The sequence below is a fragment of the Harpia harpyja genome, chromosome 7 (assembly GCF_026419915.1).
Source record: "Harpia harpyja isolate bHarHar1 chromosome 7, bHarHar1 primary haplotype, whole genome shotgun sequence".
NCBI classification, from domain to species: Eukaryota; Metazoa; Chordata; class Aves; order Accipitriformes; family Accipitridae; genus Harpia; species Harpia harpyja.
Genome location: NC_068946.1, coordinates 35,219,651 through 35,243,618, shown reverse-complemented (window position 1 = coordinate 35,243,618; position 23,968 = coordinate 35,219,651). Strand labels below are relative to the sequence as shown.

General features: G+C 37.0%; 1 protein-coding gene across 6 annotated transcripts in view; it reads right to left on the bottom strand.

Annotated features, from left to right (window-relative positions):
• The window catches only part of LRP2 (LDL receptor related protein 2), a 135,611-nt gene extending 113,115 nt beyond the window's left edge, over positions 1-22,496 (bottom strand). For all 6 annotated transcript variants that reach the window (XM_052793431.1, XM_052793433.1, XM_052793434.1 and 3 more), the window contains exons 1-3: positions 22,246-22,496; positions 3,612-3,719; positions 1,326-1,448 (exon numbers count right to left, since the gene is read on the bottom strand). In XM_052793431.1, coding sequence (XP_052649391.1) covers positions 1,326-1,448; positions 3,612-3,719; positions 22,246-22,339 — 325 coding nt within the window. In that variant the 5' untranslated portion in view covers positions 22,340-22,496. The remainder of the gene's footprint in view (positions 1-1,325; positions 1,449-3,611; positions 3,720-22,245) is intronic.
• Between the last annotated feature and the right edge of the window lie 1,472 nt (positions 22,497-23,968).

Genomic DNA, 23,968 nt, shown 5'->3' with positions numbered 1-23,968 from the left:
AGGAAGAGAGGAGGAAAAGGCAGTTAACCTTCACTCTAATTTTTCCATCCTCAGTGGGAACAAGTATCAAGATATAAAAGCACAAACCAAGCCTGTGAGCAAAATCCTTCCAAAACTTAAACCTGTGAACCTCCCCAGAATCAAGGGGGTTAGTGAGTAGCTCCAGAGCTGTTCAGTTTAAAGAATGTATCCAAAAATTATACATAGAATTAAAGGGAAAATTAATTAATTTTATCCTCATCACTTAAAGAAACTTCTAATACTAGAAGTAGCAGGAAATTGGTTCTTTAGAACACTACAACACTTGTTCTTCCTGTCTTATGCAATAACGCAGAGAATGTAATTTGGTGCAATAATCATCTCCGTTCACTGTTCATCACTTCAGCACATACTCAACTGTATGTAGCCCTTAAACTGCTTAGTCACAAAATTTGAAAATCAGAGTAACATATTTTATTATTATCAGTATTTATCTTGCTATCAATACTGAAAAAAGAAAGACCCTATGGCTAATGGTAGTTAGGCTGCTAATTGATTCCTTTGCTCTAAAATATACAGAGAAGCTTAAACACTTTAAAACAGCAACTCAAACATGATTAGTACACTGTTTAGCATATAAAAGTGAAATACTGATAGGAATTATGTCCTAAATTTAAGCTGTCCAAATGATAATGAAAGACTAGACTTTCACCCCATACCAGGACTTCTGGTATTCCTCCTATCTGAATATGAGAAAGAACGGCTCTGGTCATTTTAAATAATAATGCCACTAAATAGCCTCACTGAAGATGGAACAAGGATCTTTAGCAATGTTTACTTCAACTGACTGATAATTCCTCCTTTTTTATATACATACAAATTTCAAAATTTTATAGAAAGAAATTAACTTTTTTTTTTTTATAGTTCTGAGATGCCAGTGTGAATTTTGTTATGCAATGAATAAAGCAGCTTTTTCTGTGACTGAGACAGTATTTGGACATGAGAGTATTATGTATATTTCACCATTTTTGGAACCACTAAATTTTGTATCAACTATAAAACTAATATGCACTGTATATTTTTCTCCCTTTTTTCCTCTTTTTAATCAACTGAAACATCAGTAATTTTCAGATTTCAAGACCTGGAGTTGTCTTTTTGGACATATTTTCTGTATTTTATCTATTATTTCAGATTTCAGATTATTTCATTTCTAGAAACTACTTTAGAGGGACTCTTCTGGTAAAAGCTGTACTTACAGCAGGTATGTTTCTGTGTGTTCTCAATATGCTGCTAGTGAATTACCTTATTTCACAAAGCTGGTACAAAATTAGAACTTAAATACTTACGACATTGTTGATGCTCATCTGAGCCATCTTCACAGTCTTCCTCATCATCACAAACCCATGATTGTGGGATACATTCACCATCAGTCTGACACTGAAACTGATTTCCCTCACAGGTAGGTTGTGCTAGTGTAAGCAATGAAAAAAATTGTCATTTCACAGACAACTGGGAAAGCACTTTCAAAGAAAACAATTAAATAAGGGAAAAGAGGACTTAAGGTTCAAGTGTCAATTGACTGTAACTTCCCCTAAACATATGAAGCATTTGACAAACCAAAGAAAATGAACAGAGCAGGGAGGCGAAAGTGGGCCAGCAGAAGGATGCTGAAAGGCAAAATTTAGTTTAGTGAACTCCTGCGTATGAATTCTGAGTTTTGTATCCTCCCCTGGAGACACAGGCTCCTCTAGAAGGCAGGTCACAGCAAAAGCTTAAGGCTCTGAACTGCCCTCTGGCAGAGCCTCTTTTTTTTTCACTTATATACGGAGTCATGCTAGCTTCCCTAGTCTCACAGGGGTCTGTTCAATTGCTCTTACTCCACCACAGGTATTCTATCCCCGGCAGGAAGAAGGTCTTTCAAAACAAGGTCATGACTCTTCTCTGTGAATTCATGAGGCAAAAGTGAGGGTCACGTCAAAACAATCTGACTATTGTTGTCCCAGCTCTGAACTTTTCAAATAGCCAAAGAACAGGGAGCCATTAGAGAGAAAGATCAAAATAAATGTTTGAAACTGTGTTACAGCTTACTCCATCCCTACTTAATACTCCTGGGAAGAATCACTAGCCCAACACAATCCAGTAGATAGGACTCTGGTCTTAACCATCTTTTTTCTCAGGATCATGTTTTTGCAGTACTGTGAAGTCAAATAGAAACCATTTTTTGTGCTCATGGGATGCATCAAGGGAGAAAATTAAATCACTTTGTAGATTTAGAGTTGAGAAGTACAAAATTACATTAGAGGTAAAGTAATTACAGGGATAAAAATTGATCACATGCTACAGGCAATGCACTTCATGCATACTTTTTTCTGACTCCTGTTTTGAGAACCAAAGAATAATTTTGTAATATAATTTTAACCTTAGGCCAGTTTTAAACAGTTTAAAACTATCTTCCTAGACAGTTATGTGCCCCACTACCTATGGCACATTAACATATCATTTTTAAAAGCACAGTTAACTGAAAAAAACTGAAAAGTTTAATTTTCATCTTCCTAATTCATCACATGTATGAAAATAAGAACAATTCAACTTCATGCTTATTACTATGACAAATGTAGTAAGCGTCGGGCGTGGTTTTATCTTTCACAAAGTCAACGTAAATTTTACCCACTCCTTGTTCAAAGCCCAACCACTTCTTTCCAGTTGCAGTTCAGAACTAAGCTGAAATACCAAGCTATAGGACAACATCATTTTGTTTTGCCAGTTTAAGGCATTTTTCTTCCAGAACTGCACTGTTTTTTTGGAGCTAACTAAAGTGCTAAGCAACAAATCAGGCTGCCAAGCTGCGTGAATGACCTCCAATTATTATATGGGTCAAGCAGCAAAGAAACAATCCAGTGTGAGAAGAACCAACATAAACTAGTCTTTCTCACTCCCCATCAGCTGAGGGGCAAAAACTAGCCTAACCTATAAGTGGGCTGATAACTGCACCAGCCCACAAGACCTCAGAGAACACTAGACTGAGAAGATAAAATGCAGGCGAGTTTCTGAAAACAGACTGGAGGGAATTTCTTCATTTTCACAACTTTTTAACATTCAGCTTGAGAGAATCTTTGTGCATTGATATTACAGTCCATCTGAATGCAATTGTTGTCCTTGAGCTGCTGGCATGGAGGATAACACGACCAACTCTAAGACAACTAACCAAGACTCTACTTAAGGTGCAGTAGGTACGGCTTGTTTTCTAGGGCTTGAAAGATCCAAAGATTTGGGATGCTTGTGGTAGCTGTATGTATATCCAATATTCAGGATTACTGCAATAACAGAATACAATACATTTCTACATGTACTTAGAACATTAGTCATCAAATGAAATGGCATTATTGGATGCTCAGATTTTTAAGAGAAGGCTAAGTCATGTTAGAAGTTGAGCACTACTTGATTTTCTGACTACCCAAAGCCAACAGACTCAAGGAATATGAGTCTTAAGCAGTTTCTGCAGTCATCTCAAGAGAACTAGGAGTTTTCTTGCCCTCCAGTATTCATTCTTGTACCACAGGTACAGTTGAGCACATTGGGATCTCGGTATTTCTTATATTACAAAAAAGTTGCTCTATAGTTGTTTCACTTACGACAACCAGCTTCATCTGTATCATCTGAGCAGTCTCTAGCCCCATCACACCTCCAGTCTGCAGGAATACAGCGACCATTTCCACAGCGAAACTGCCCCCGCTCACATCCTGTGGTAAAGCAGAGTAACAACACAAGTTACCAGCACCAGCACACAGAAACAGACAGTAGAGTGCATTCATGTCAAACAACTGTAATCTATCCATCACCTTATGGTATGCAAAAGAAAGAAAATAATATTAAAATAATACAAAAATATAAATAACTGTATGTGTGTATATATGTGTTTGTGTGTGTGTGTATATATATATACATATATATATATAAAAGATCTCTACACACCCAGTCAACCAAAAAAAGAAAAGAACCAGCTCTAAATCTTACAGGACATTTCCCAACTAAATTGCTAGAAAATTCCCATAATTTTAATATTTGTGTATTATACAAACAAACAAAAACAGAAAAATAACCCAAACAAGTCTCAGAGGAGCACCTACACTACAGAAACATATTTAGCAGGAATGTGTCATTTTTAAATTCACTAGCAGTATAGACTTAAATAAAGGTAGAGCATCATTTCCCACATTATTTCTAACGGCTAAACATGCTAAACAATAGTCCTCCCCAGAGTCTCTGAGGATTTAAAAAAATAGTAATATGAATAATCCCCTTAGCTGATGAGAAAAGTGACTGCTTGAAAGTATAGAAAGATCTTAGTTTTGTTTTGGTTTTTGATAATGCCCTAATACTTAAAATCTTTCCTCTGAAGTACAGGAAAGCATGTCTTCAGTCAACATTTGAATAGCAAATAATTTTAAAAGAAATTAAGCTTTCAGACATTTATGGCTGATCAAAAGCTATCCTGCTGTCATTCCTTCCTGCTTGACCTACTAAGGTTTAGGACCTGATAAAGAAGCATTCATTCCCAGGTGTAAATGCAGCTGGATCAGGCCTTTATTAGAGTCAAATAATGAAATCTCCAGTCCCGTAGGAAAGAGAAAATGCACTGTTTATGGCCTTTTGTTGTGACTACAGCCTCATAAAAAGGGAGTGAACAGTTTTATAGGTCCCCAAAACAATGAGCTATAACATAATTAGGTTCAACAGAGCTCTGTTTCATGTTAATCTGTTGTCAGCACCTCAGAGAAGGCAACACTGAAAAAACCTGAGGTAGTAGCAAAGCCCAACTCTGATGAAAAAAAATCCTGTTTCCTGATTTAATTAATAGCCATATGATAAAACTGCATCTCTCAATTATTCTGAGTTATTTGTCCAGAGAAGATAACCTCAGTATACATAAAGCACAACCACCTACTTTTTGAATTAATGATGACATAAACAACATGCTACCCTAACTTTCATGTAAAACCAGCCATATCAACACTGTCACATAAACACAGTTAAGTGATGTATTCCTAAGGGATATAGGCAAGCTACTTTATGCAAGGAATGTTCAAATCTGATTGTCTGGTAGTGACATCCTGATTTATAATGTATCCTGCAAATGGTCAAAAATCTCACTTGGATAAATGGTGGTACAGAGTGGTACAGGAGTACATTCACCCAAATACCTTCTATAGACTAATGCATGATGGTGGTTGGTGGTGCAGGTCTGGGGTTGGTGGTGCAGGTCTCTTATCAACTACCTTCAAAACACAACAACCTCCCTTGCAAAAATGCCCTGAAGGAATGTACAAGTTCACTCTGGAATCCCAGGCCCTCTTGCTGAATTTTGCCCTACAAAGCAACATTTCCGTATGAGATTAGCAGTTAAAGTTCTAATAAACACAACACGTAAACCACCATTTATCAGTTGGAATTACTATGCAAAGCAAATACTAAATCTTCTTGTATACTTAGTATATTATTGCTATTCAAAACCACTGGAATATTCATAGCCACTTACTTAAAAAGAAGTTACAATACAGAATTAAATCTGCATCCACACGATTAGCATTTCTAATGAAACAGATGCTTATAAACAAGCAATATGAGCAATTTGTATATTATTTCTAAACAATAACTAGCCGAAAAAATTTCAAGCACTATGTACAACACTGCTAATTTATTTTGCCTATCTTGTATTAAGTTACTATAGTTAAACATACCCTTATAGTGATAAAAATGAGGAGATAACACTGATAAACTTTTTAGAAAGCATTATAAACATAGCAGCCTTTCTACAGTATGAGAAATGGTAACTAAATGTTAACAGAAAACCTGCAAATCACGCAGTTCTCCTACACTCTGTAATACTTTGCTCACACCTACCTACAGTAAGCTCTGTATCAATGTCCGTTTATACAGTTCTTCAGCAGACCTGTTATAATTCATTTAATTATGGCATTAGGCTTTTCAAATGTTATCTTCCGTGCTTACTTATAACTGAAGGCAAAGAGCTCTGAAACACCTATAAAAAAATACGAAAGACTGATACTTCACTTATCGCTGTTTTATATTATCTTTAGAACAAAGAAAATTATGTTAATTCATTAAAAAGACAATTTTTCAAAATAAGTAATATGGAAGAAGTAAAAGTAATCTGCAGTATCAAGGGCACTTCTCACCAAGGTTCTAAAAAGCTTGCGTTTCAACTGTGAACAAAAACAATTCTAATTTTGATAAAGGAGAAAGTAATCGGGGGAAATGCATGATTACAAAATTACTGCTACAAATACCCAGGAGAAATATCCAGAATGAAAGAAAAATAACCATGTCAGCAATAACCAGGTTTGCTACTATAGCCAACTACAGAGACCATTTTCTTGAAACTTAACTGTACATATTCTGCTAAAAAACAAGTACTGGAAATGTATGAGGTGTGAAGAACTGTGATTTAGTTACTATTAATTTAGTTATACATTTTAAACAGGATTAATTTAAGTAAAAATGTTGCAGGCATTACTCAGACTGACTAGTAATGATCCACAGAGGAAGCACATTGAGTCCAAAAGGGCTATTTCCATTGGTATATGCTATGGAATGGGAGCCTGTAGCACCTAGGTTTCAGCAAGAGTGGGGACTGTCAGAAGACAAGGGGTATCCACTTGTTTACTGCCATTATTTGAAGCCTCGATTCACTGAAGGATTAGTCATTAGTAATTTTATGGAAGGTTTTTCTTTCAATAAGGGATTTTTTTTTTTTTAAATGGCAAGGCAGCTCATGAATCAGTCAGACATTGCCAAAAATTAATACTAACGAGCTAATTTCCATAGAAATGCTGATTTACTCTGACAGATGCTGGTAAAACCAGACACCTCTTTCAGGCAAACAGAATCCTGTTAGCAGGATTCCTGGAGGAAATAACCACCGAGTTTAAAAACAAGCAGTAAAACAATTAGTCTTCACTGTCATGCTTAAAATTTGCTAATAGAAAAGAATCTAGGTGACTTTTGAAAGTTCAAAATTCAGAAATGATTGAATTTTTGGTGTTGCTCTAGTTTTGCTATAATTCAGTTTTAGTCTTCTGACTGTGATTAAAGCACTACTAAAACACAGACTAAAAAATGCATGGCAGACCTTATGAATCACACCAGAAGATATATAAAGAAGAATCTCTGGGCATTAACAGAAATAATTTTGAAAGATAAGATATTCAGGAAAACACCACGGAAAAAAGAAATATATGATATAATCTTTAATATTAACCAGTCCAGTAGTGAAAAATGCAAACCAAAGATCAGAAGCATCACTGGAAAAATATAGTGCAAAGTACTATTTCTAAACTTCCTGCTGTACTTACTATGTTTAAAGGGCTTTATGCTAACTTTGTCACTGGGCTTTCCATAGTTCACTGTGTCTAGGATTCTCCTATAAGAGACTCCTGAGTGGATATTTAAGATTCACAATTTGCTCAGGTAAAAACCAAGAAGGCTAATATTACTGGCTCTGGGTAAGCTACTTGCACAAGTATTATGCCAGGTAGTCATTTTCCACTGGAATAAAGCAACATAATAGTGATTTTGCCAGAGCAAAGATTGAACAAAACACTAACCAAATGGAATACCTTTTTTTGCTTTTAATTTATTAAAAATAAATGTATCTCTTACCAAAGGAAATAATGCAATACAAGCACTATTCAATACAATTACCTTATGTTTTGCAAGACAAGTTTTGCCCAACAAGTGTTGCCTGCATGGGAATGAAGTATCCTAAACTAAACTGCTGCCAAAGACAAACCCCACTGCCACTAGAGGATGGTAGTCAACCTTCGTGCCACTAATCAATGTTACTCAATGTCACATTAAGTCATATGGAACTCCAGCAGAAGAGAGAGAGGTTAATAGCTTCAGGCATTTCACAGCACAGTGGTTTAACCCATATGGCTACAGTCTTCAATAGGAAGGCAGTCCATTATACTTTCTCAACCTCCTCTGTGCTTCATTTTCCCCAATACGTTTGTGTAGAATTATTTAGATTGAGAATTAAAGCTTAAATTCAATCCTCTTGTATTAAAAACAGAATATTATGTTCGGCTTATAATGGAAACCAATACTGCCTTACTCTCTGCCACTCTTTGCATTACTTTAGACTCCTTTCAGTTCATCTCTGAACAGTTCTAGTCTTTTGTAATTCTTTTCATACATTTTCTACCTGCCCATTCAACCTTGAAGTCCCTCATACTTTTAACTTTGACTACAAATCTTTTTAATTACATTCATCATCCACAGATTAAAGGGCACCATGACTGTCTATTCTGACTATACAGAATAGGCCAAAATCCCTCATTCGTTCTTTCTTCCTGGTGCTCACAATACATTTGAGAACTGCTAACACCTCTTTAACAATTAAGCTTAAATTAAAGATTTAAAGTAATGAAGAATGTATTAAGCCCGGGGTAGATTGTACCACTCTCAAACTGTCCACTCAAAAATGAATCTGACGCTGCTGCAATTACTTTACACTTCAGGAATCATCTCTCTCAACAGATTTTTTATGTTTAAAAGAATAACATTCTCCAAGGCAGTATTTTTTAAACTGAACAGTTCCACCTTTAATACATCTGCAGTTTTTCAACAAATAAGCACAAACAAACCGTACATTACAAGCCTCTTCCAAATAAATTTTACAAAAAGAAAAATAAGTGACAAGCTCCCTTTTCTCCCTTTCTGCCTTCCAACAAAGGGTACTCTTTGTTCCCATTCAGCCCCCAAACAGAACAGTCTATTCCAGTGGCCTTGCAGGTAGAAGAATCACCTTCCATACACTTTGATGTCAGATTTTTGCCTAGCTTAATTACATGTCAAACAGCCCGAGGTTTTGGAATGCTCAGGAAGGGGAAGCTGAACCTCTGGAATTTCCATCTCTGTTCCCCCACACTAATGAAGAAAGAAATAAAATCCACAGTCCAGGAAAAACCTTTGCTTATTATTGTAAAACGCCCTGTGATAATGAAAAGTAGTAGTCTGCTAGCAATTATAACAGGCAAATGAACAAAGATTATTTAAAATATAAAGAAAAAGTCAGATAAAATTATGCTAAATTTCATATACATTGAGACAATATTTAACTTTCAGTCTTTCTACACTCTGCAAACTCCGTTATATTTAATACAAACTATTCAGGTTAAAAAAACACAGACCACACAAGCATTAATAGGTATTCCAGAAAGCAGTACAAGATTTATCTTCAGTGTTCGAGACCTTGCAACACAGAAAGTGTCTACTCTTCAACAAAAGTTGTCTACTCTGGTTTTGAGTCCATTTATTCTTCTGAATGCCAACAACATCATGTGATGCATGTGCAGAAGTACTTTGTTTCTTTAATTTCATTTTTTTATTATGCACTCCCTAGCCCCTAAGCAAAGATGCAGACATTTTAGAAAACTTTCTGGTACACAAATCATACAGACTATTCCAGATTATTTTACAGGGGGGGATGTGGAAATGATAAAGGACTAAACATGAAGCAACAGATCTGGTTCTCCACTGACACTAACTGGACTAAGAGATTTGGCTCCCAAGTCCCAGCTGCGCAGCTTCCTCAAAAATTAGTAGAAACCCATTGATGACAATAATAAAATAGCTTTTCCTCCACCAAACAGCAGAAAATGATACTTCTAGCCCTTCTGCCTAAAAATCCACTCACAAGTAGAACTTTATATTATTGGATTATAAATAGAACTAATATCAGGAGGGTGAGAGAAATGAAAACAGAAGAGAAACTTAAGTTTAATCTTTGCTCATTTGTTTGTTTCTGTAAGCCTACCTGGATATTCAGTCTATTTCCATCTCAGATGAATAAACTAGATATTCCGTACTCACAGGAGAGGAAATTTTGGTGTGAACCACATTCTGAGTTCAGTGGAATGATGGGTGTCAGAAGCTGTAATAAACGGATCTTGCCTGTCAGAGCAGAACCCAATACCTACAATTTTTACTCACTGATTTTTAATAAAAAGCACCTTAAAATTCAAGAAGAAAAGTGAAAATTTTGTCTTTCAGTATGGACTTAAAAATACCATGTTTCACTGCAGCACTGGCAGATTTTTATGATTTCCCTTTCAAAACCACTTGCCAAGTAGTAAAAAAAAAAAAGTCTGGAGACAGCAAAATCTACATTATATTCTGTACTTTGTGTCTGCATGCTCTTGCACATACAGGCACTTGTCAACTAAAACCATAGTTAAAACTAAAGCATCAAATCTCATTTTAATAATGCTCACAAGCAAAATCTTTTTTAAAAATACTTAAAATTAGTGTATTCTATGTTAAACTGGGGGTTTTTTCAGTTAATACAGTTATAAAAGGACTATAGATTCATTTCTGCTAATGCCTCAACATAAATCCAAGAATTAAAGAAATTCGGGATTTTAATCTACTGAAACTAAGCAGGAAAGCTTTCCTGCAAAGAAAAAAGGGTTCAAGTCTCCTGCAGACATCAAGTTCAAAGGAATGACACTGTAAATGCCTCCTAGCAACATTAAAGATATTCATAATCCTCATCCTCTCCACCTTACTTTAGCTTTATTAATTGAAAAAGCAATGAATACAAACAGCCTGATAAAAATAGAAACAGTTTATAAATTAATTTTTAACAAATTATTCAATTTTATTTTTCTCAAGTATAAGCCTGAACTAATAATAAAGAGAACAAGCTCCTAATTTTCTGATAAACCACATATGGACTTTTTAGAAAAAACTCACAGTTTTAAATTTTTTTTTTTTCTTAAAGCTCTGGTATTCAGAACAAAATAACTATGGTTTCTAGATTATCACTTTAAAACTTGCCATTCTGGAAAAAGCAAGTAAAAATTGATATACAAATTTTAAAATTATTCACACTGATCCTAAATGTAAAAAAAATAAACTTCTTAAATGTAAAATCATGATAGTTTATTTATCACACATGCTTACAAACAGCACATATCCAAACTATGTAACTTTACCATCATACAGTACTATAAGCAAATTAATCACAATTAAGTTCCTTTAAAATCTTGCTTCAACTCACACACTTTTTAAAAAGCAAAAAATAAACTCTTACTATCTTTTTAGTCCTATAACAAGGCAGGAATAAGAAATAATCCTTTTAAGCAATGGCTAATTCTAATAGACAGGAGGTGATACTCCTTTCTATTGATAAAAGTAAATGTTCCTTATATTGAACAGACCAGGTTCCTTCCATTTAAGTCACTGTTAAACTTCTCATACTTCAGTGATAACTGAGAATCAGCCATTAATTTTTGTTGGACACTTTCTTTAACCCCAACTTTATCTAAAGCATTTTCCAAGGTGAGATGAATAAAACCAATTTGTACTCCTTTCTTACATAATTTAGTAAAGTTATTATCTGTATGGCCAAATTCAAGAGAACCAGTATTTGCAGTACTGAAAGATTAGCTTTCACACATAAAAATGTATTTCAGACACATTATATGTATAGAACATGTTCTGCACTAAAGTGGATAACCTCAACCAGTTGTCTTGACATTAGGCATCTTAATCCTAATAAATCAATTGTGATTGCATTAGCTGGGTAAGGGAAGCAAGCACTGTGGATCTCTAGGAAAGCATACACGTCTGAGCTCTCTGAAATCCCAGAAGCTTCTTTTTCATGAATGGCACACTGAATATGCAAAAATCTGTTCTAATTGACCAAATGACATAAAGAATGAACCTTGCTAATGGCCCCAAGGCTGCTGTAGAATAACAATTGGGTAACGGGGGGGGGGGGGGGGGGGGGGGGGGGGGAATATGACCAAACGAGGAAAGTCTTCAAGACTAGAAAGTATTTACAACTACACAGTGTGTGGAAAATGAAAAAAAAAAAAAAAAAAAAAAAGTGCTTCAACAACTTAGAGAGAACATGTACAGTACATACCACTGAGAAAGTCCAATAGATGCAGTAGCAGATCATAAAACAACCTTCTCAAGAAGCTATTCTCATTTTGAGAGCTGTACTGTTTTTTAAATACATTTTCCAACCAATGTGCTGTTTGTTCTCACAATTAGACCCCATGCTGAGATGGTGGGCTGCATTCAATTCAGTCATGCTCTCCTGAAAGCTGATGAGTCATTGTAGCACTAGGAATCAGCCTCAGTAAGACCCTTCCAATCCAGCTTGTGACAGTGAAATTGTGTAATTTTTTTATATTTCTTTTATGTATTAGTGCTAGATTGAAAATTGCTATACAACATATAACACTTTGCCAAATCATAAACCATACTGGAATATTATATCACAAATTATTAAAAGAAAAATGAAATTTGTCATGCAAAAAATAAACCACTTTCCCTTACAGATAACAAACACAGTAAGCACATAAAGCGAAAGGTATTTCTCTCTTCCCACTACAGAACCCATATCTATAACAAAATTCTTCGCTACTTGGGTAGCGCCATCATAACTAGTGGGACTCCAGATAAAAAAGACAATTTAAGCTATGTCCCAAAGCTTCACAGAGTACTTTTAGTCATCATTCTGCACTTCAAAAATAGTGACTGTTACTTGTTGCAAACTAAACATATGAGAACATTTTCAGAAAAGCAGAAAAACTGAAGTCACAGTACAGAATAGATAGATCATATGCTACAAGCATCTAGTGTGCCTAGATAGACATTCTAATGCTACTTACTGCTGCCCATGACATTAGGAACTATATATATTTCTTTCGATGCATTGACACTCATCACGTTTCTCCCTTATTCAGTAGCAACTCAATTTCAGCTAGCAGCTAATAGCTATGGCTGGTCACTCCTTATCAACCTTCTTGAAAAGGAAATTCCACTTGCTAAGGCAGGCCTGAGTAAAGGAGGGATCATCTGAACTGAAACAATGTTATCCAATATGCTCACGCAAAATGCAACTTTATCTTAAAAGACCTGAAAATGAACAATAAGAATTAAATCAACCTTTAGCTATTTCATTTTTAAATGTGGTATACTTTCTCTATAGTTTTCAGGTTAAAAAATAATTTTAAAAAATCCATTCACCCAAATAGTAATACTAATGAGTTTGTCAAATTAAAAAGACAAAGTCCTTGAATTCATCAAAAGAGGATAAATACAAGAAATATCATCTCCCACTGAAACATTACCCTTCCTGCCAGTCCCAATGGAAGCATTTTACTTAAATGTCCCCTAACCAGCCAAACTCTACAACTGTCAGATTTACTCACCCGTTTGGATTTTTTAAGGATGCTTGATTCTGCTGCTACTCCCCTTCATTGGTGGCTGCTATGCATAATATTTTAAGTAATTCTTTAAATTACATTACCTAGCTACTCTAAGCAGCATTCCAGGCACAGTGGTGAAGAGCAGGGAAAAAGGTCTCCTGCTCTAGCTTCTGTGGCTGGATAAGCCCTACACTTGCTGCATCTTTGGAAACACAAGAGCATATAAGTACTGCATACTACATACTTATATCCAGAAGCAAGCATACAAAACCACAGGAAAGGCACATGTTGTCTCCCAACTTTCACAGTGGTAGCACACAACATGTAAATAACGTTGCTCACAGAACTGCAGGCATTTGCCTACAGACTTGCAACCTTTAAATCATAATCTCTTCCTCATAGCAATAGTTTCCATCGGTCTTTCAAAATGCCTGCGAGGAAGAAGATTGCAACCACACCTGGTATATTTCTGGCCAAAGAGGCAGTATCACCATAGGGAATGTTTAATGACCAAGATTTTCTCTTAATCGGGTGATAACTTGGGTCTGTTTCTCTCTCTACTACCTTATGAAATTTCTTGGGATTTAAGTCTCTGAGAATTCTTGACCCCTAATAGAAAAAGTTAAATAGGCCAACAAGTTAAAAAGTATTGCACATCTTAAAAAAAAAAAAAAAAAAAAAAAAAAAAAGCACTCAATTGCTAAAGCATCTTTTCTTTAGGAAACCAAACAAAAACGAGGGAGGAATGGTTTCTGTTACCTAATAGGTGATAAAGTCTTAGTATGGATAAAGTACTTCATCAAGGTTGGAGCTTTACCTCACTCTTAATTAATTTAAATTTTGCTACTCATTATTTTATTGAATTTAATGATCTGTCTTTTAGTTTCTTTTTTCCTCAAACAAATCCAAGAGATAACCAATTTCTAAAGGATTTAAAGTTCAGCTTTAAATTTTTATTATTTTTTATATTTTCACTGCAAGATAACCATTTTATAACACATTTGTGGCAGGCTTAATAAAGTTAAAAGCTGCAAAACTAATAAAAGCTAGTAATAACAGCGGTTTTGCATTTCCCTGTTAAATTGTCATTTTTTTTCAATTGCGTACAGTTAGAACACAAATTCCATGACAGGATATCACTTCTGTATGTGCCAAAGAAGCCTGATTGTCATTGTTGCCCTCTTTACTCAGGCAGAGCTCCCGGTGAAGCAGATGGCCAGCCTGCCTGAGCAAAAAGGCAGGCCACAACCGAGCTATGTCTGAGGCTCTATTCAGATTTCCTATTGGTTCGGCCAACAGAAATTTGTCAAGGCTCAGATTAATAACTGAAGTAGATGCAGTTTAATTACTCCGCTAAATATCTTTCATGTACTGCAGAGGTAACAAAAGGAATTTTAGTACTTTGTTACATTTACAGAATACTAGGAACAAAAATTCATTTTCAGTGAGGCTTTAAAGTGCATTCTGTGGCTGACTTCATACAGAAAAGTAAAAATTTCCAAGCTAATAAAAACAGCTCATATATTCATATGGAAGACACCACAAACTTTGTCACTCATTTCAGACACAAACTGGAGCTCATTTATTTCACATGAAATGGTTTAAAAACCTATTAGACTTCACAGTAGTAAAAGTTATTTTTATTAACACAGCTAGAAGGCCAACAAAAACTGCAGCAGCATGTGCTTGGTTATTGTCCAACTCATTTATTGCATTGCAGGTTGAGAACAGCCCTACAATCCTGCTCAAAAGTGAACACGTGAGCAGTCCCATTCAAGTCAAGCCATCTGTTTACACTAGGCAACTTTATAAAAGGGTTTCCCGCAGTGCTAACACTGATTCACTATAGCCCTGATGGGACCACTCTTATAACTAGCATGCTAGCCAATCATTTCCTATATGTTCTTAACAGTAGCATTAGGCAGTGGTTGCGTGGCCAGCTGAGCCAACCCACTGACTTACCATAGGATAAAGGGGTCTCTCTTTCTCTCCCTCTTTCCAACTCCTCTCCTTCTCCTACTTGATGCCAAGGTTCACTTTCTTTTCCAAACTCCACTAACTACCAGACCTTTCTGCATGCTGCTCTAAATCACTACACCACCAGGAAACCACCTAATTCCCTAGGTCTGGTTTAGTTTTCCTCCAGGTTTGTAAGTGAAAGCAGCTCACAGAGAGGTCCGATGAACAGTGGTGCTAGCATGAAGCAAGCAGCAAGAACTCAAGGCTAGCAGCAACATGGGAATGGGACATTGGAGGAGAGAGGGAAGGAGAGTGGGGCCTCCTGCTTCCAGCAGGAGTTAACTGTTCAGTTGGCTCATCACTTCTCATGAAACTGTACCCTTATTTGACAAGCTATGACAAGGGCTTGATCAGATCTAAATGGAGTCTCCCACTGGTGTTGAATGATGTGAACTTCACATAGTAAACTTCCTTCTTCTGGGCAAACCTGGGGAGGATTAGATACATGTATGTACTCCAGTTCTGCAGGCCTTCTAATTCCTCAAACTAAACTAAACTCTCTGTGGTATATTTATCAGAGTTGACAATGTGCACAATGGTTTCTGAAGATGAAAATCATTACCTAGATTCTAAATATATGAGTGAATGTATCAGTTCCTGGGATATCTTGTAGACTATGCTTTTTTTTTTTTTTTTTTTTAAGCGATAGCACAGAACACAACTAAAACCCCCATCCTTCTTGTTCCACAAAAGCATGAGCCTGCAATCCCCATCAAAGGGAGTCCCTAGTGGAATGGACCCCCATTCTTCGACTCAACTCAGCAGGGTGTAGTATCATGACCTGCTTGTATAAGAAAATAATTGGGCAGACACACTGCTGCTGTAAACAGTGCCCTTTTGCTGAAGATACGGCTTCTTGATTGTAAAACAAAGGCAACTTATTAATGTTAAAAGCATAAAATAGAACAGGTCATAAAAGTAGAACAATTTCAGTCAACTCTTCTATGTCATTTCATTAATCCAAAACAAAACTTGTAACAGTGATCCTTAGATCTCTAATCCACTTTAAGCATTGCAAAACAAAGAAAACATTAAAAGCCTTGAAACCAACAGTAAAAGCTTATGGAATCCGCTAAAGGCTACCCCTTCCATTAAACATTTCTATGCTTACTCATTAAACTTTATTTTCTTAAATTGTTCTAAAAGTGTGCTGAGTTAAGGAAGCAAAAAGCAGTTAATAAAATGAACATTAACGCAAGAAATTGGACTTCAAAATGTATCTTAAACAATAATAAGCTATTAAAAGAGATGTTTACTTTTCACTGAATCCTATTTTCTGTCTCTTGGATCAGTGCAACTCAGGGATAATGTCTTTGAAATTAATGGAGTTGCACTGGGTTGACTCAGAGGAAACCTTTATTCCTTCATCTAGAAACAGCTCAAAGTATCTTTAAGAATAAAGTATAATTATCAAATTCTATAAAGAAACACTTTAGTTTTAAATAACCTGAAAAACAGCTCTGTCTTTATTTGCCACATTCAGTGTAAGCTATTAAAAAGCTGACAAATTATCTGATTATCATCGCTAATTAGCCACAGTAGAATAAAACCATCAACTTCTCTTTAAATAGATGTCAACCTGTAGATCATTAATTAGAAGGGACCTTTAATGTTTTTCAACAATGACACCTTCTAGAAAGTGTAATTTCCTTTGAAACATCCAACTGCTATACGGTTCCAGCACTTTTTAAGCAGACCTCTAGAAGAGGATAAAAAATTATAAACTCCTGCTCAAAAAAGTGATAGTACAATGTGATTCAAAGTTACACATCTGTCTGTCTATCATCTGAAGAGTTTTCACAAGTTCTCAGATCTAAAACTAAGATTAGGAAGACTGAATGGCATTTGATCCAATATTTGATCCAATATTCATAAAGATAAAATGAACTACCTCTACAATGTGCCTGGTTACCGCTCAATTAAAAATAAGAGTATTCAGATTAAAAAAAAAAAAAAAAAAAAAAAAGACAGAAGAACCTCCAGGTTCAGTGCTAAATGAGAATTTAAAAAAAACACCATGGGGCTTTGATCTGGCAATAATCTAACAGTGCAAGAAGGCACATGGAGAGGGAAAGGCTCCAAACAGTGTGACTGATTTCATGTCAATCCAGGAAGCCCAAAAGGAAAAGAATTTAAAGGCTTTAATGAAATTGCATTCTACCTTTCCCCCAAATGAATCTTTGCTCATTTCCTGCAAAACACATGGAAAGTAAATCTGGATTAAAGTAGGATTTCATTGCTCAAATTTCCAATCAACTCAATATATGAAAGAAGGTTTGGGGTTGTCTTACAGGGAAATAGAAGCATCGCATACATCACACAGTTATCCTAGTTGAAATCTGCTTAGATGCTCTGTCTCTATTTGTCTTGACTCCTGCAGCTTAATTATTTACTGTAATTCTAGCGTTTGGCATAGAACATAAATCTAACCAGGTGTCATCCAATTACTGCTTTCAATTTTTAACTAAAATTCTGTGGTTTGTTCTATTCTTTGCTTTAGCTGATTACTTTGCAAATTCCTGATATGCTTTGCTGAACAGAATACAGAAAAAGAGTAAATTATTAAGAAAATTCAAGAGATGTACTGAGAGGGATACTCATTAAAAAGAACCATACAAAAAAAAAAAAAAGACTGTCAGTGCACCGAAATACCACTTATTAGTTAAAATGTGAGATTATGATGTGTTTCACTGATAGGTACTTTTAAATTGTCAGCCCTCAGGAAATAAACTAGTTCAGAGCCAGGTAGATGGACACTCAGTGGGATTTTTGCTTTTGATTTTGTGTGAGTACATCTCCAAGAGAAACCAAGGAAATTATACTAGTGCAGGATTATGAACACTGCAGCCCACAGGTCATGCACAATACCTATTAAATTGTACGTCAGGACTGCATTGGTATATTCATTTTCTTTGCCATCCTTTCTCCCTTCTCATTACTCCCAAATCCTCAGCCCCCAAGGAAAGTCTCACTCAAGGTCTTCAAACACGAGGTCTTGGCAGGGGCATAATCTTACAGACAGGCTTCTCTGTCATTTAAACGTGCACAGAACTGTACAAGGGAGTATGAATACTGACTCTGGCCTGTCGCCTACAGCAACATCACTATTTGTCATCCTACAGACAGATTAAATAGATTTGAGTGAAGGCAATGTCTAAAAAACGCTCAATTATTAATTTGGAGATTGAACTATTACAATGCTCGATGGAAAAGCATGTTTCTCCATGCCATTCTGGAAAGAGCTGCTGTAGAATTTCTCTACTCGGTCTTATTGAACCTATTCGTTACTGGCCTCACTTCATGCAAATGTTCGTTGTGATTTCTGAGATATGATATTACACCATATAGATTCATTCTTAGAATAGCCTTCATTCTCAGATTAATAGAGACCTTATAATGGTAACAAACTTGAGTCATATTGGCCTGGGATGCATTTAAGCTGATGATTTATCGTTGCAGAGATTTAGGATGTAAATCAAATTTGATGCACTAACTTCTGTGTTAGAGCAAAGTTTCTGCACAACCACATTTTGCCAACACACATATGGAACAGACAATGGGCTTTCCTAAAAAGAAAAAAATATTTTAAATTAAAAGTCTTCTGATCTTGAAATCAACAATAGAAACCTTAAAAAAATGTCAGTAAGCTATGAGTTGTTGAAGAGAAGCAAAAAGTAAATACTAGAAGTCAACCTAACTGTGATCTTCTGGCCTCTTAACTCAATATAGAATCTAAAAATTCAAAAAATTAGCATATATGTAGACAGAAAGACCATTAATGGAGATGTTTGCATTTCCAGCTGCATTTCCCAGAATTCGAAAATTTACACAAATATTATGATTATCTCAAGGAAAATATACAACCTGGCTAAGCAATCACTGATGCCATATAATTCACAGCAATGTGAATCTCTCATCTTTGATTCCATATATGAAGCATGCTAAAGAAATAAAAAGATCCTCAGAAGTATCCACCACAAAGACAGGGGAGGCAAACAGCAATTTAAACATTGTAAACTACACAATACAGTGAAATCCTGGCCTTTACATAGCAATGTGGTACTTTGCAATAAATTGCAGCAAAGCCAGAATTTCAGTGTAAGTACATGGAAGTCTGAAAAAAGATGATACTGGCATTGTTTTGTAACTCACACTAATTTAACAGAATTGGTGACAAAAATCAATACCAATGTAATTTATTAAATAATTCATATTATTTTAATACTAATAATACATTTATTTTCTGGAAAATTTACATCATCTCTGTTGAAAGTAGGTCATCAGGACCTAAGGGACACCAAAAAGTAGGAAATTTAAGTGATCTGAAATACATAGGTTACAAAAATACTAACTATTGTAGATTTGTGAAGAATGTTCTTAATACTTTGTGTCTAGAAAGAAGCGTTCTTTTTTATAAAGAAAAGCGGGTTTCTATGAATTATTTATATATGATTTTATATATATGAATGATTTTATAAAGAAACTAAACTAACAGCTCCTCTGGTGCTGAACCATTAAGAACAAAAAAATTCAAGGACCCTCAGCTACTAAATCCTCATCAAAAAAAGCACAGCAGGCCTTCCATGTTAGATAAGGTGAGCCTGATAACAGACACTACGTGAAATATTGCATGACTATGCAGATCTGGTATGCTTTGCAGTAGCATTAAAGAACTCATTGTTCAAATGCGAAGTTGCCCTAGTGATCTCATTTGCCCTCTGCAAAACTGCTGAGACTACAACATCCATCCAGTGCCTCTAGTTTATGACTATGAGCGTGAAGCACTTTGAGATTCCTCAAAACAAACATTAACATTAGTCCCGTGATGGTCCTTCTTGACACTACCTTCACTTAGGTAGTTTTTCAGATTCCAGCTGCAATTTTTTCTGATAACAGTTACCCCACAGGCAACAAGGCTTATAGAGTAACAGTTGCAGAACCAGGCCCTGTACTACTGGCAGTTAAGAGGCAGTATTTTTATTCAGTTTATAAGTGGTATGTTTAATTCCAATAAATCCAGAATTAGATAAATCAAGGAAGAATCATGATACTATCATTTGAGCAAGTGCTCAGGTGAAACTACTTCTGGAAACATCCAGCTTCTACTGGGAACACTCAAGTATTGCCAACAAAAACCTTCAGAAACATAATGGAAATACCTTTGCAAATACTGAACACTAGGCAAGATAATATGATTTTCACCATTTTCCTTCTGGGCCTTGGAATTGCTTTCAGGATTCTCTTAATGGTTTTTGTTTTGTTTTTTTTTAACAAGAATCTGACATGATCTCAACATTCAAGGAGCTGGAACTTAAGGATACCAAATATTTCACAATAATAATTGCAGTGTGGCCAAGATTGCTATCCAGAGATTTTGCTGGTATCGGTTACCCGTTACTAAAACTATACTGTTTCATTTGCACAATTACTCTACTCTGAAGGGGCGGGGGACACCATCAAAGTAAAAAAAACTTCTGTACTTCCACTGCCTATGGATACTAGCTACTTCAAAGGTTCCCTCTGCTTATCCTGTCATGTCATTTACCAGGCACGTCCTGAGCAGTCAAAAGGGGCTGCAGAGCAAAGAAATAAACTTTTAGATCAGCACTGCAGCTTCCATTCTACCCAATATAAAATAATAGTGCATAGGATTAACTCTGCCCAGTGTGACCTCCTCGGCTAGGGCTTTTGCAGGTCTCCCGCTGCACATTAGCTATCTGCTATTTCCCTGCTCTTAAGTGGGAGCTGCTAGCAGCAGTTGCTGTATAATTACTTACTTGATTCTGTCTAAGGAGCTTAAACTAAGAGTTGAGCAAAGAAAGCAGATTAACAATTTGAACGCACACGTAACACACAGACACACAACCAGCAGGACTGCCGGGTCAATACATGGGGCCGAGGAAATGCACTTCAGCCACCCTTGCTCCAACTAGGCAGGCTTAATTTTCACTGCAGGGCAATTAAACTGCGCGAAGAGGGGGAGACAGGAAGAGATGGGCTGCAGTCACAGGCTGGAGAGAGGACTGGAGACACGGCTACTCCATCCCCAGCAGGCAGATTAGTACCAGAGGAGAGGCACTCAGCCCGCTCTGCCCGTCACATGCTCCCCGATGTCGCCTAGCAACAGCAAAGCCCAGAGAAAAAGTTCTCCCTCTCTCAACTTCAAATCTGCGTCTGAGACCGACTGAGGGGAGCTTATTGTCCTCCAGACTAAGCATCTGTTACTTTCTTATAGCCTTCTGTAAACGACTGCGTATACCACACGTACGCAAGCCTGTCCACGCATACCCTCTGTCCCCCGCCCTCCCCCCCCAGCACAACCTGTCTAGTGCAAGTGCCGCAGCCTGTGCGCTTCTCAAAAACAACTCTAGGTACAATTTTAGTGGTCACCAAACCTGCTCTTGGAATGCAGGTGAACTCTGCTCTGCAAAACCACCCACACTTTAGTGGCAAGAAGGGCACTAAGATCGCAAGGAAAAAAATGCAAAAAATCTGGGGTGATTTTTTTTTTTTTTTTTTTACCTTATCCACAGCCGGTAAGCAGTACTCGCTACAAGACAAGCTGCACACTTGCATCTCTAAAACTGTGAGTTTAGACCATGGAGTTGCAAAGTGTGAGCTGTCCCTCCAAATCTAGCAACATTTGTGTGTTGCTGTCTTGTACAACCAGAAAAAAGTTTGTACAAACCAGAAAAACAATCAGAAGAAACATCCTGGGATAATTTAAAACTAAGGTGAAGTGAAGCTAAAGAGCCGGTGGTGTTTGTAGTGTTTTTTAAGGTGCTACCTCCTTTTCCACAAACAGAAATCGACTCCATCAAATGACTCCGGGAAAGAGCCAACTGTCTCCTCTAGCTATTAGAAAAAACTCCTTGAATCGGCTCCCGTTAACCCTCTACTTTCAGGCACTTTGGTCTTTTTCTCATCAAAGTCTCCAGGACAGGGATGTGCTCCTTGCGGTGCAAGTCCCATTCCAGAGAGGCTGGAGCATAGCGCTTACCTTGGCAACTGCCCTGCATTATGCATGCAGTGAATAATATGAGCAGTTTGCAAGCAGTTGCTGCTCTTCCATCCATCCGATGGCGAGGTCCCATCTGAGCTGGGATGCTCCAGCTCCCTCAGAAGCTGGCTCCTCGACTCCGGGGTGCTGATCTGCACAGCAGCAGCACAAGGAGCCTGGTGTCTTTTTCTTATCCCGCTAGTTGCAGGGGAAAGGCGTGTTCGCCTGTTGAGACATCGCGTTTTCTATAAACTCCCACCCTCCAGACATTGCATAAAGCTCTTTATACCCGGCGGCCCCGGAACCAGCATGAGGGAATCAGGCACTGCTCCAGGCCTTGCAGCCACAGGCTGCCTCTGCCCCTCCTTCCACAATTTGCAGGATAGGCATGATGCTTCCAAGTCCCTGCACTTTGCAGGCTTAGAGTCCATTGGTGCCACACTGCGTATTTTGAGTAGATCAGGGGAATTTCAGATTGCTAGTGAAATATCTCCCAGGTTTTAGTGTTCCAAAGGCATGCTCCAAACAAGAAAAGTATTTATGACAACTGTGAAAAACTTCACAACACCTACTTACCAATGCAGGGGATAAAGTTGTTATTATTCCTCACATAAATATTGCAAAAGGAAAACTGTAGGGATGCAACTTATTTCTGCACTTTCTTAGCAGATAAAATCAGTTTGGTAAAGTGCTTTGCCTGTGAATGCTTGATACTAGCTGAAGACACCTTACTCTGGTTCTAACTCTCCAACAGTGTGTGCAGCACACGTGAAATGTCTGCCTGTGTTTTACTGCTGTCATTTCAGGAAACATCTACCTACTAACAAGGGTAGAACAGTGCTTAGTATCACAGGAGAAAGATAAAGATACCCTAATTCTTCAGGCTGGAATGCAGTGTTGGGAAAAGTGCAAACATTTTGGAGGCTTTGCTTGTAGGATCAGAAGTATCATACATAAACTGTGTGTGAAGTTAAATGACTATTTTGTTTTATATTAGTCAGAAATATTCTTCGATGTCGAAAATTTAGTTATGCCAAGCTGTTCCTTTCTCTGTATGTGTGCACACATACACGTGAACAATGACTACTGTGCATACATACCATGGGAGAAAGACGGGTCTATTTGTCTCGCAAGAGGCTTTGTCAGATTAGTTTTAATGACACCATCTTTATAAATTCCATCTATTGTTTACATTAGCTTCATGCCATGTTCATTATACTGCAATGGGTGTTTGCTGATGCTGCAACAGAACTTAAGCAATATTTCAAAGCATTAACTCTTCTTTTTGCCATGGACTGTAATTTCAAATTAATGGGTAGAAGTGCCTGCGTTATTCTTGCAGAAGTTGCGGAGGAACATATTGTTGCTTATTAGCAGATAGCGATTTTTCTCCAGGTCCTGTAGGACGCTAATCCCCCTAAACCTTTCCGTAAACGTTTTCTATCTATCAGGATAGGAAGGGGGCGGGGGCGGGAGAAGGGGGAGAAGATGTGGAGCATAGGCTTTTGCAACGTTGTGATTTATGCAGGTTCAGGGCTGTTTGGTGTAGTGGTACGACACAGCACCGGGGTCAAGCCACAAGAAACACTGGGGGCAGATCAGAATATTCAATTAGCTTCCTGGCACCTCTGAATCACAAAGAGAGGATAAGATCTCTCCATCACAAGATCCAGAGCTGCCGGGGGAGGGGGGGGACCTGCCCTCTTCAAATCTCTCTCCTCCC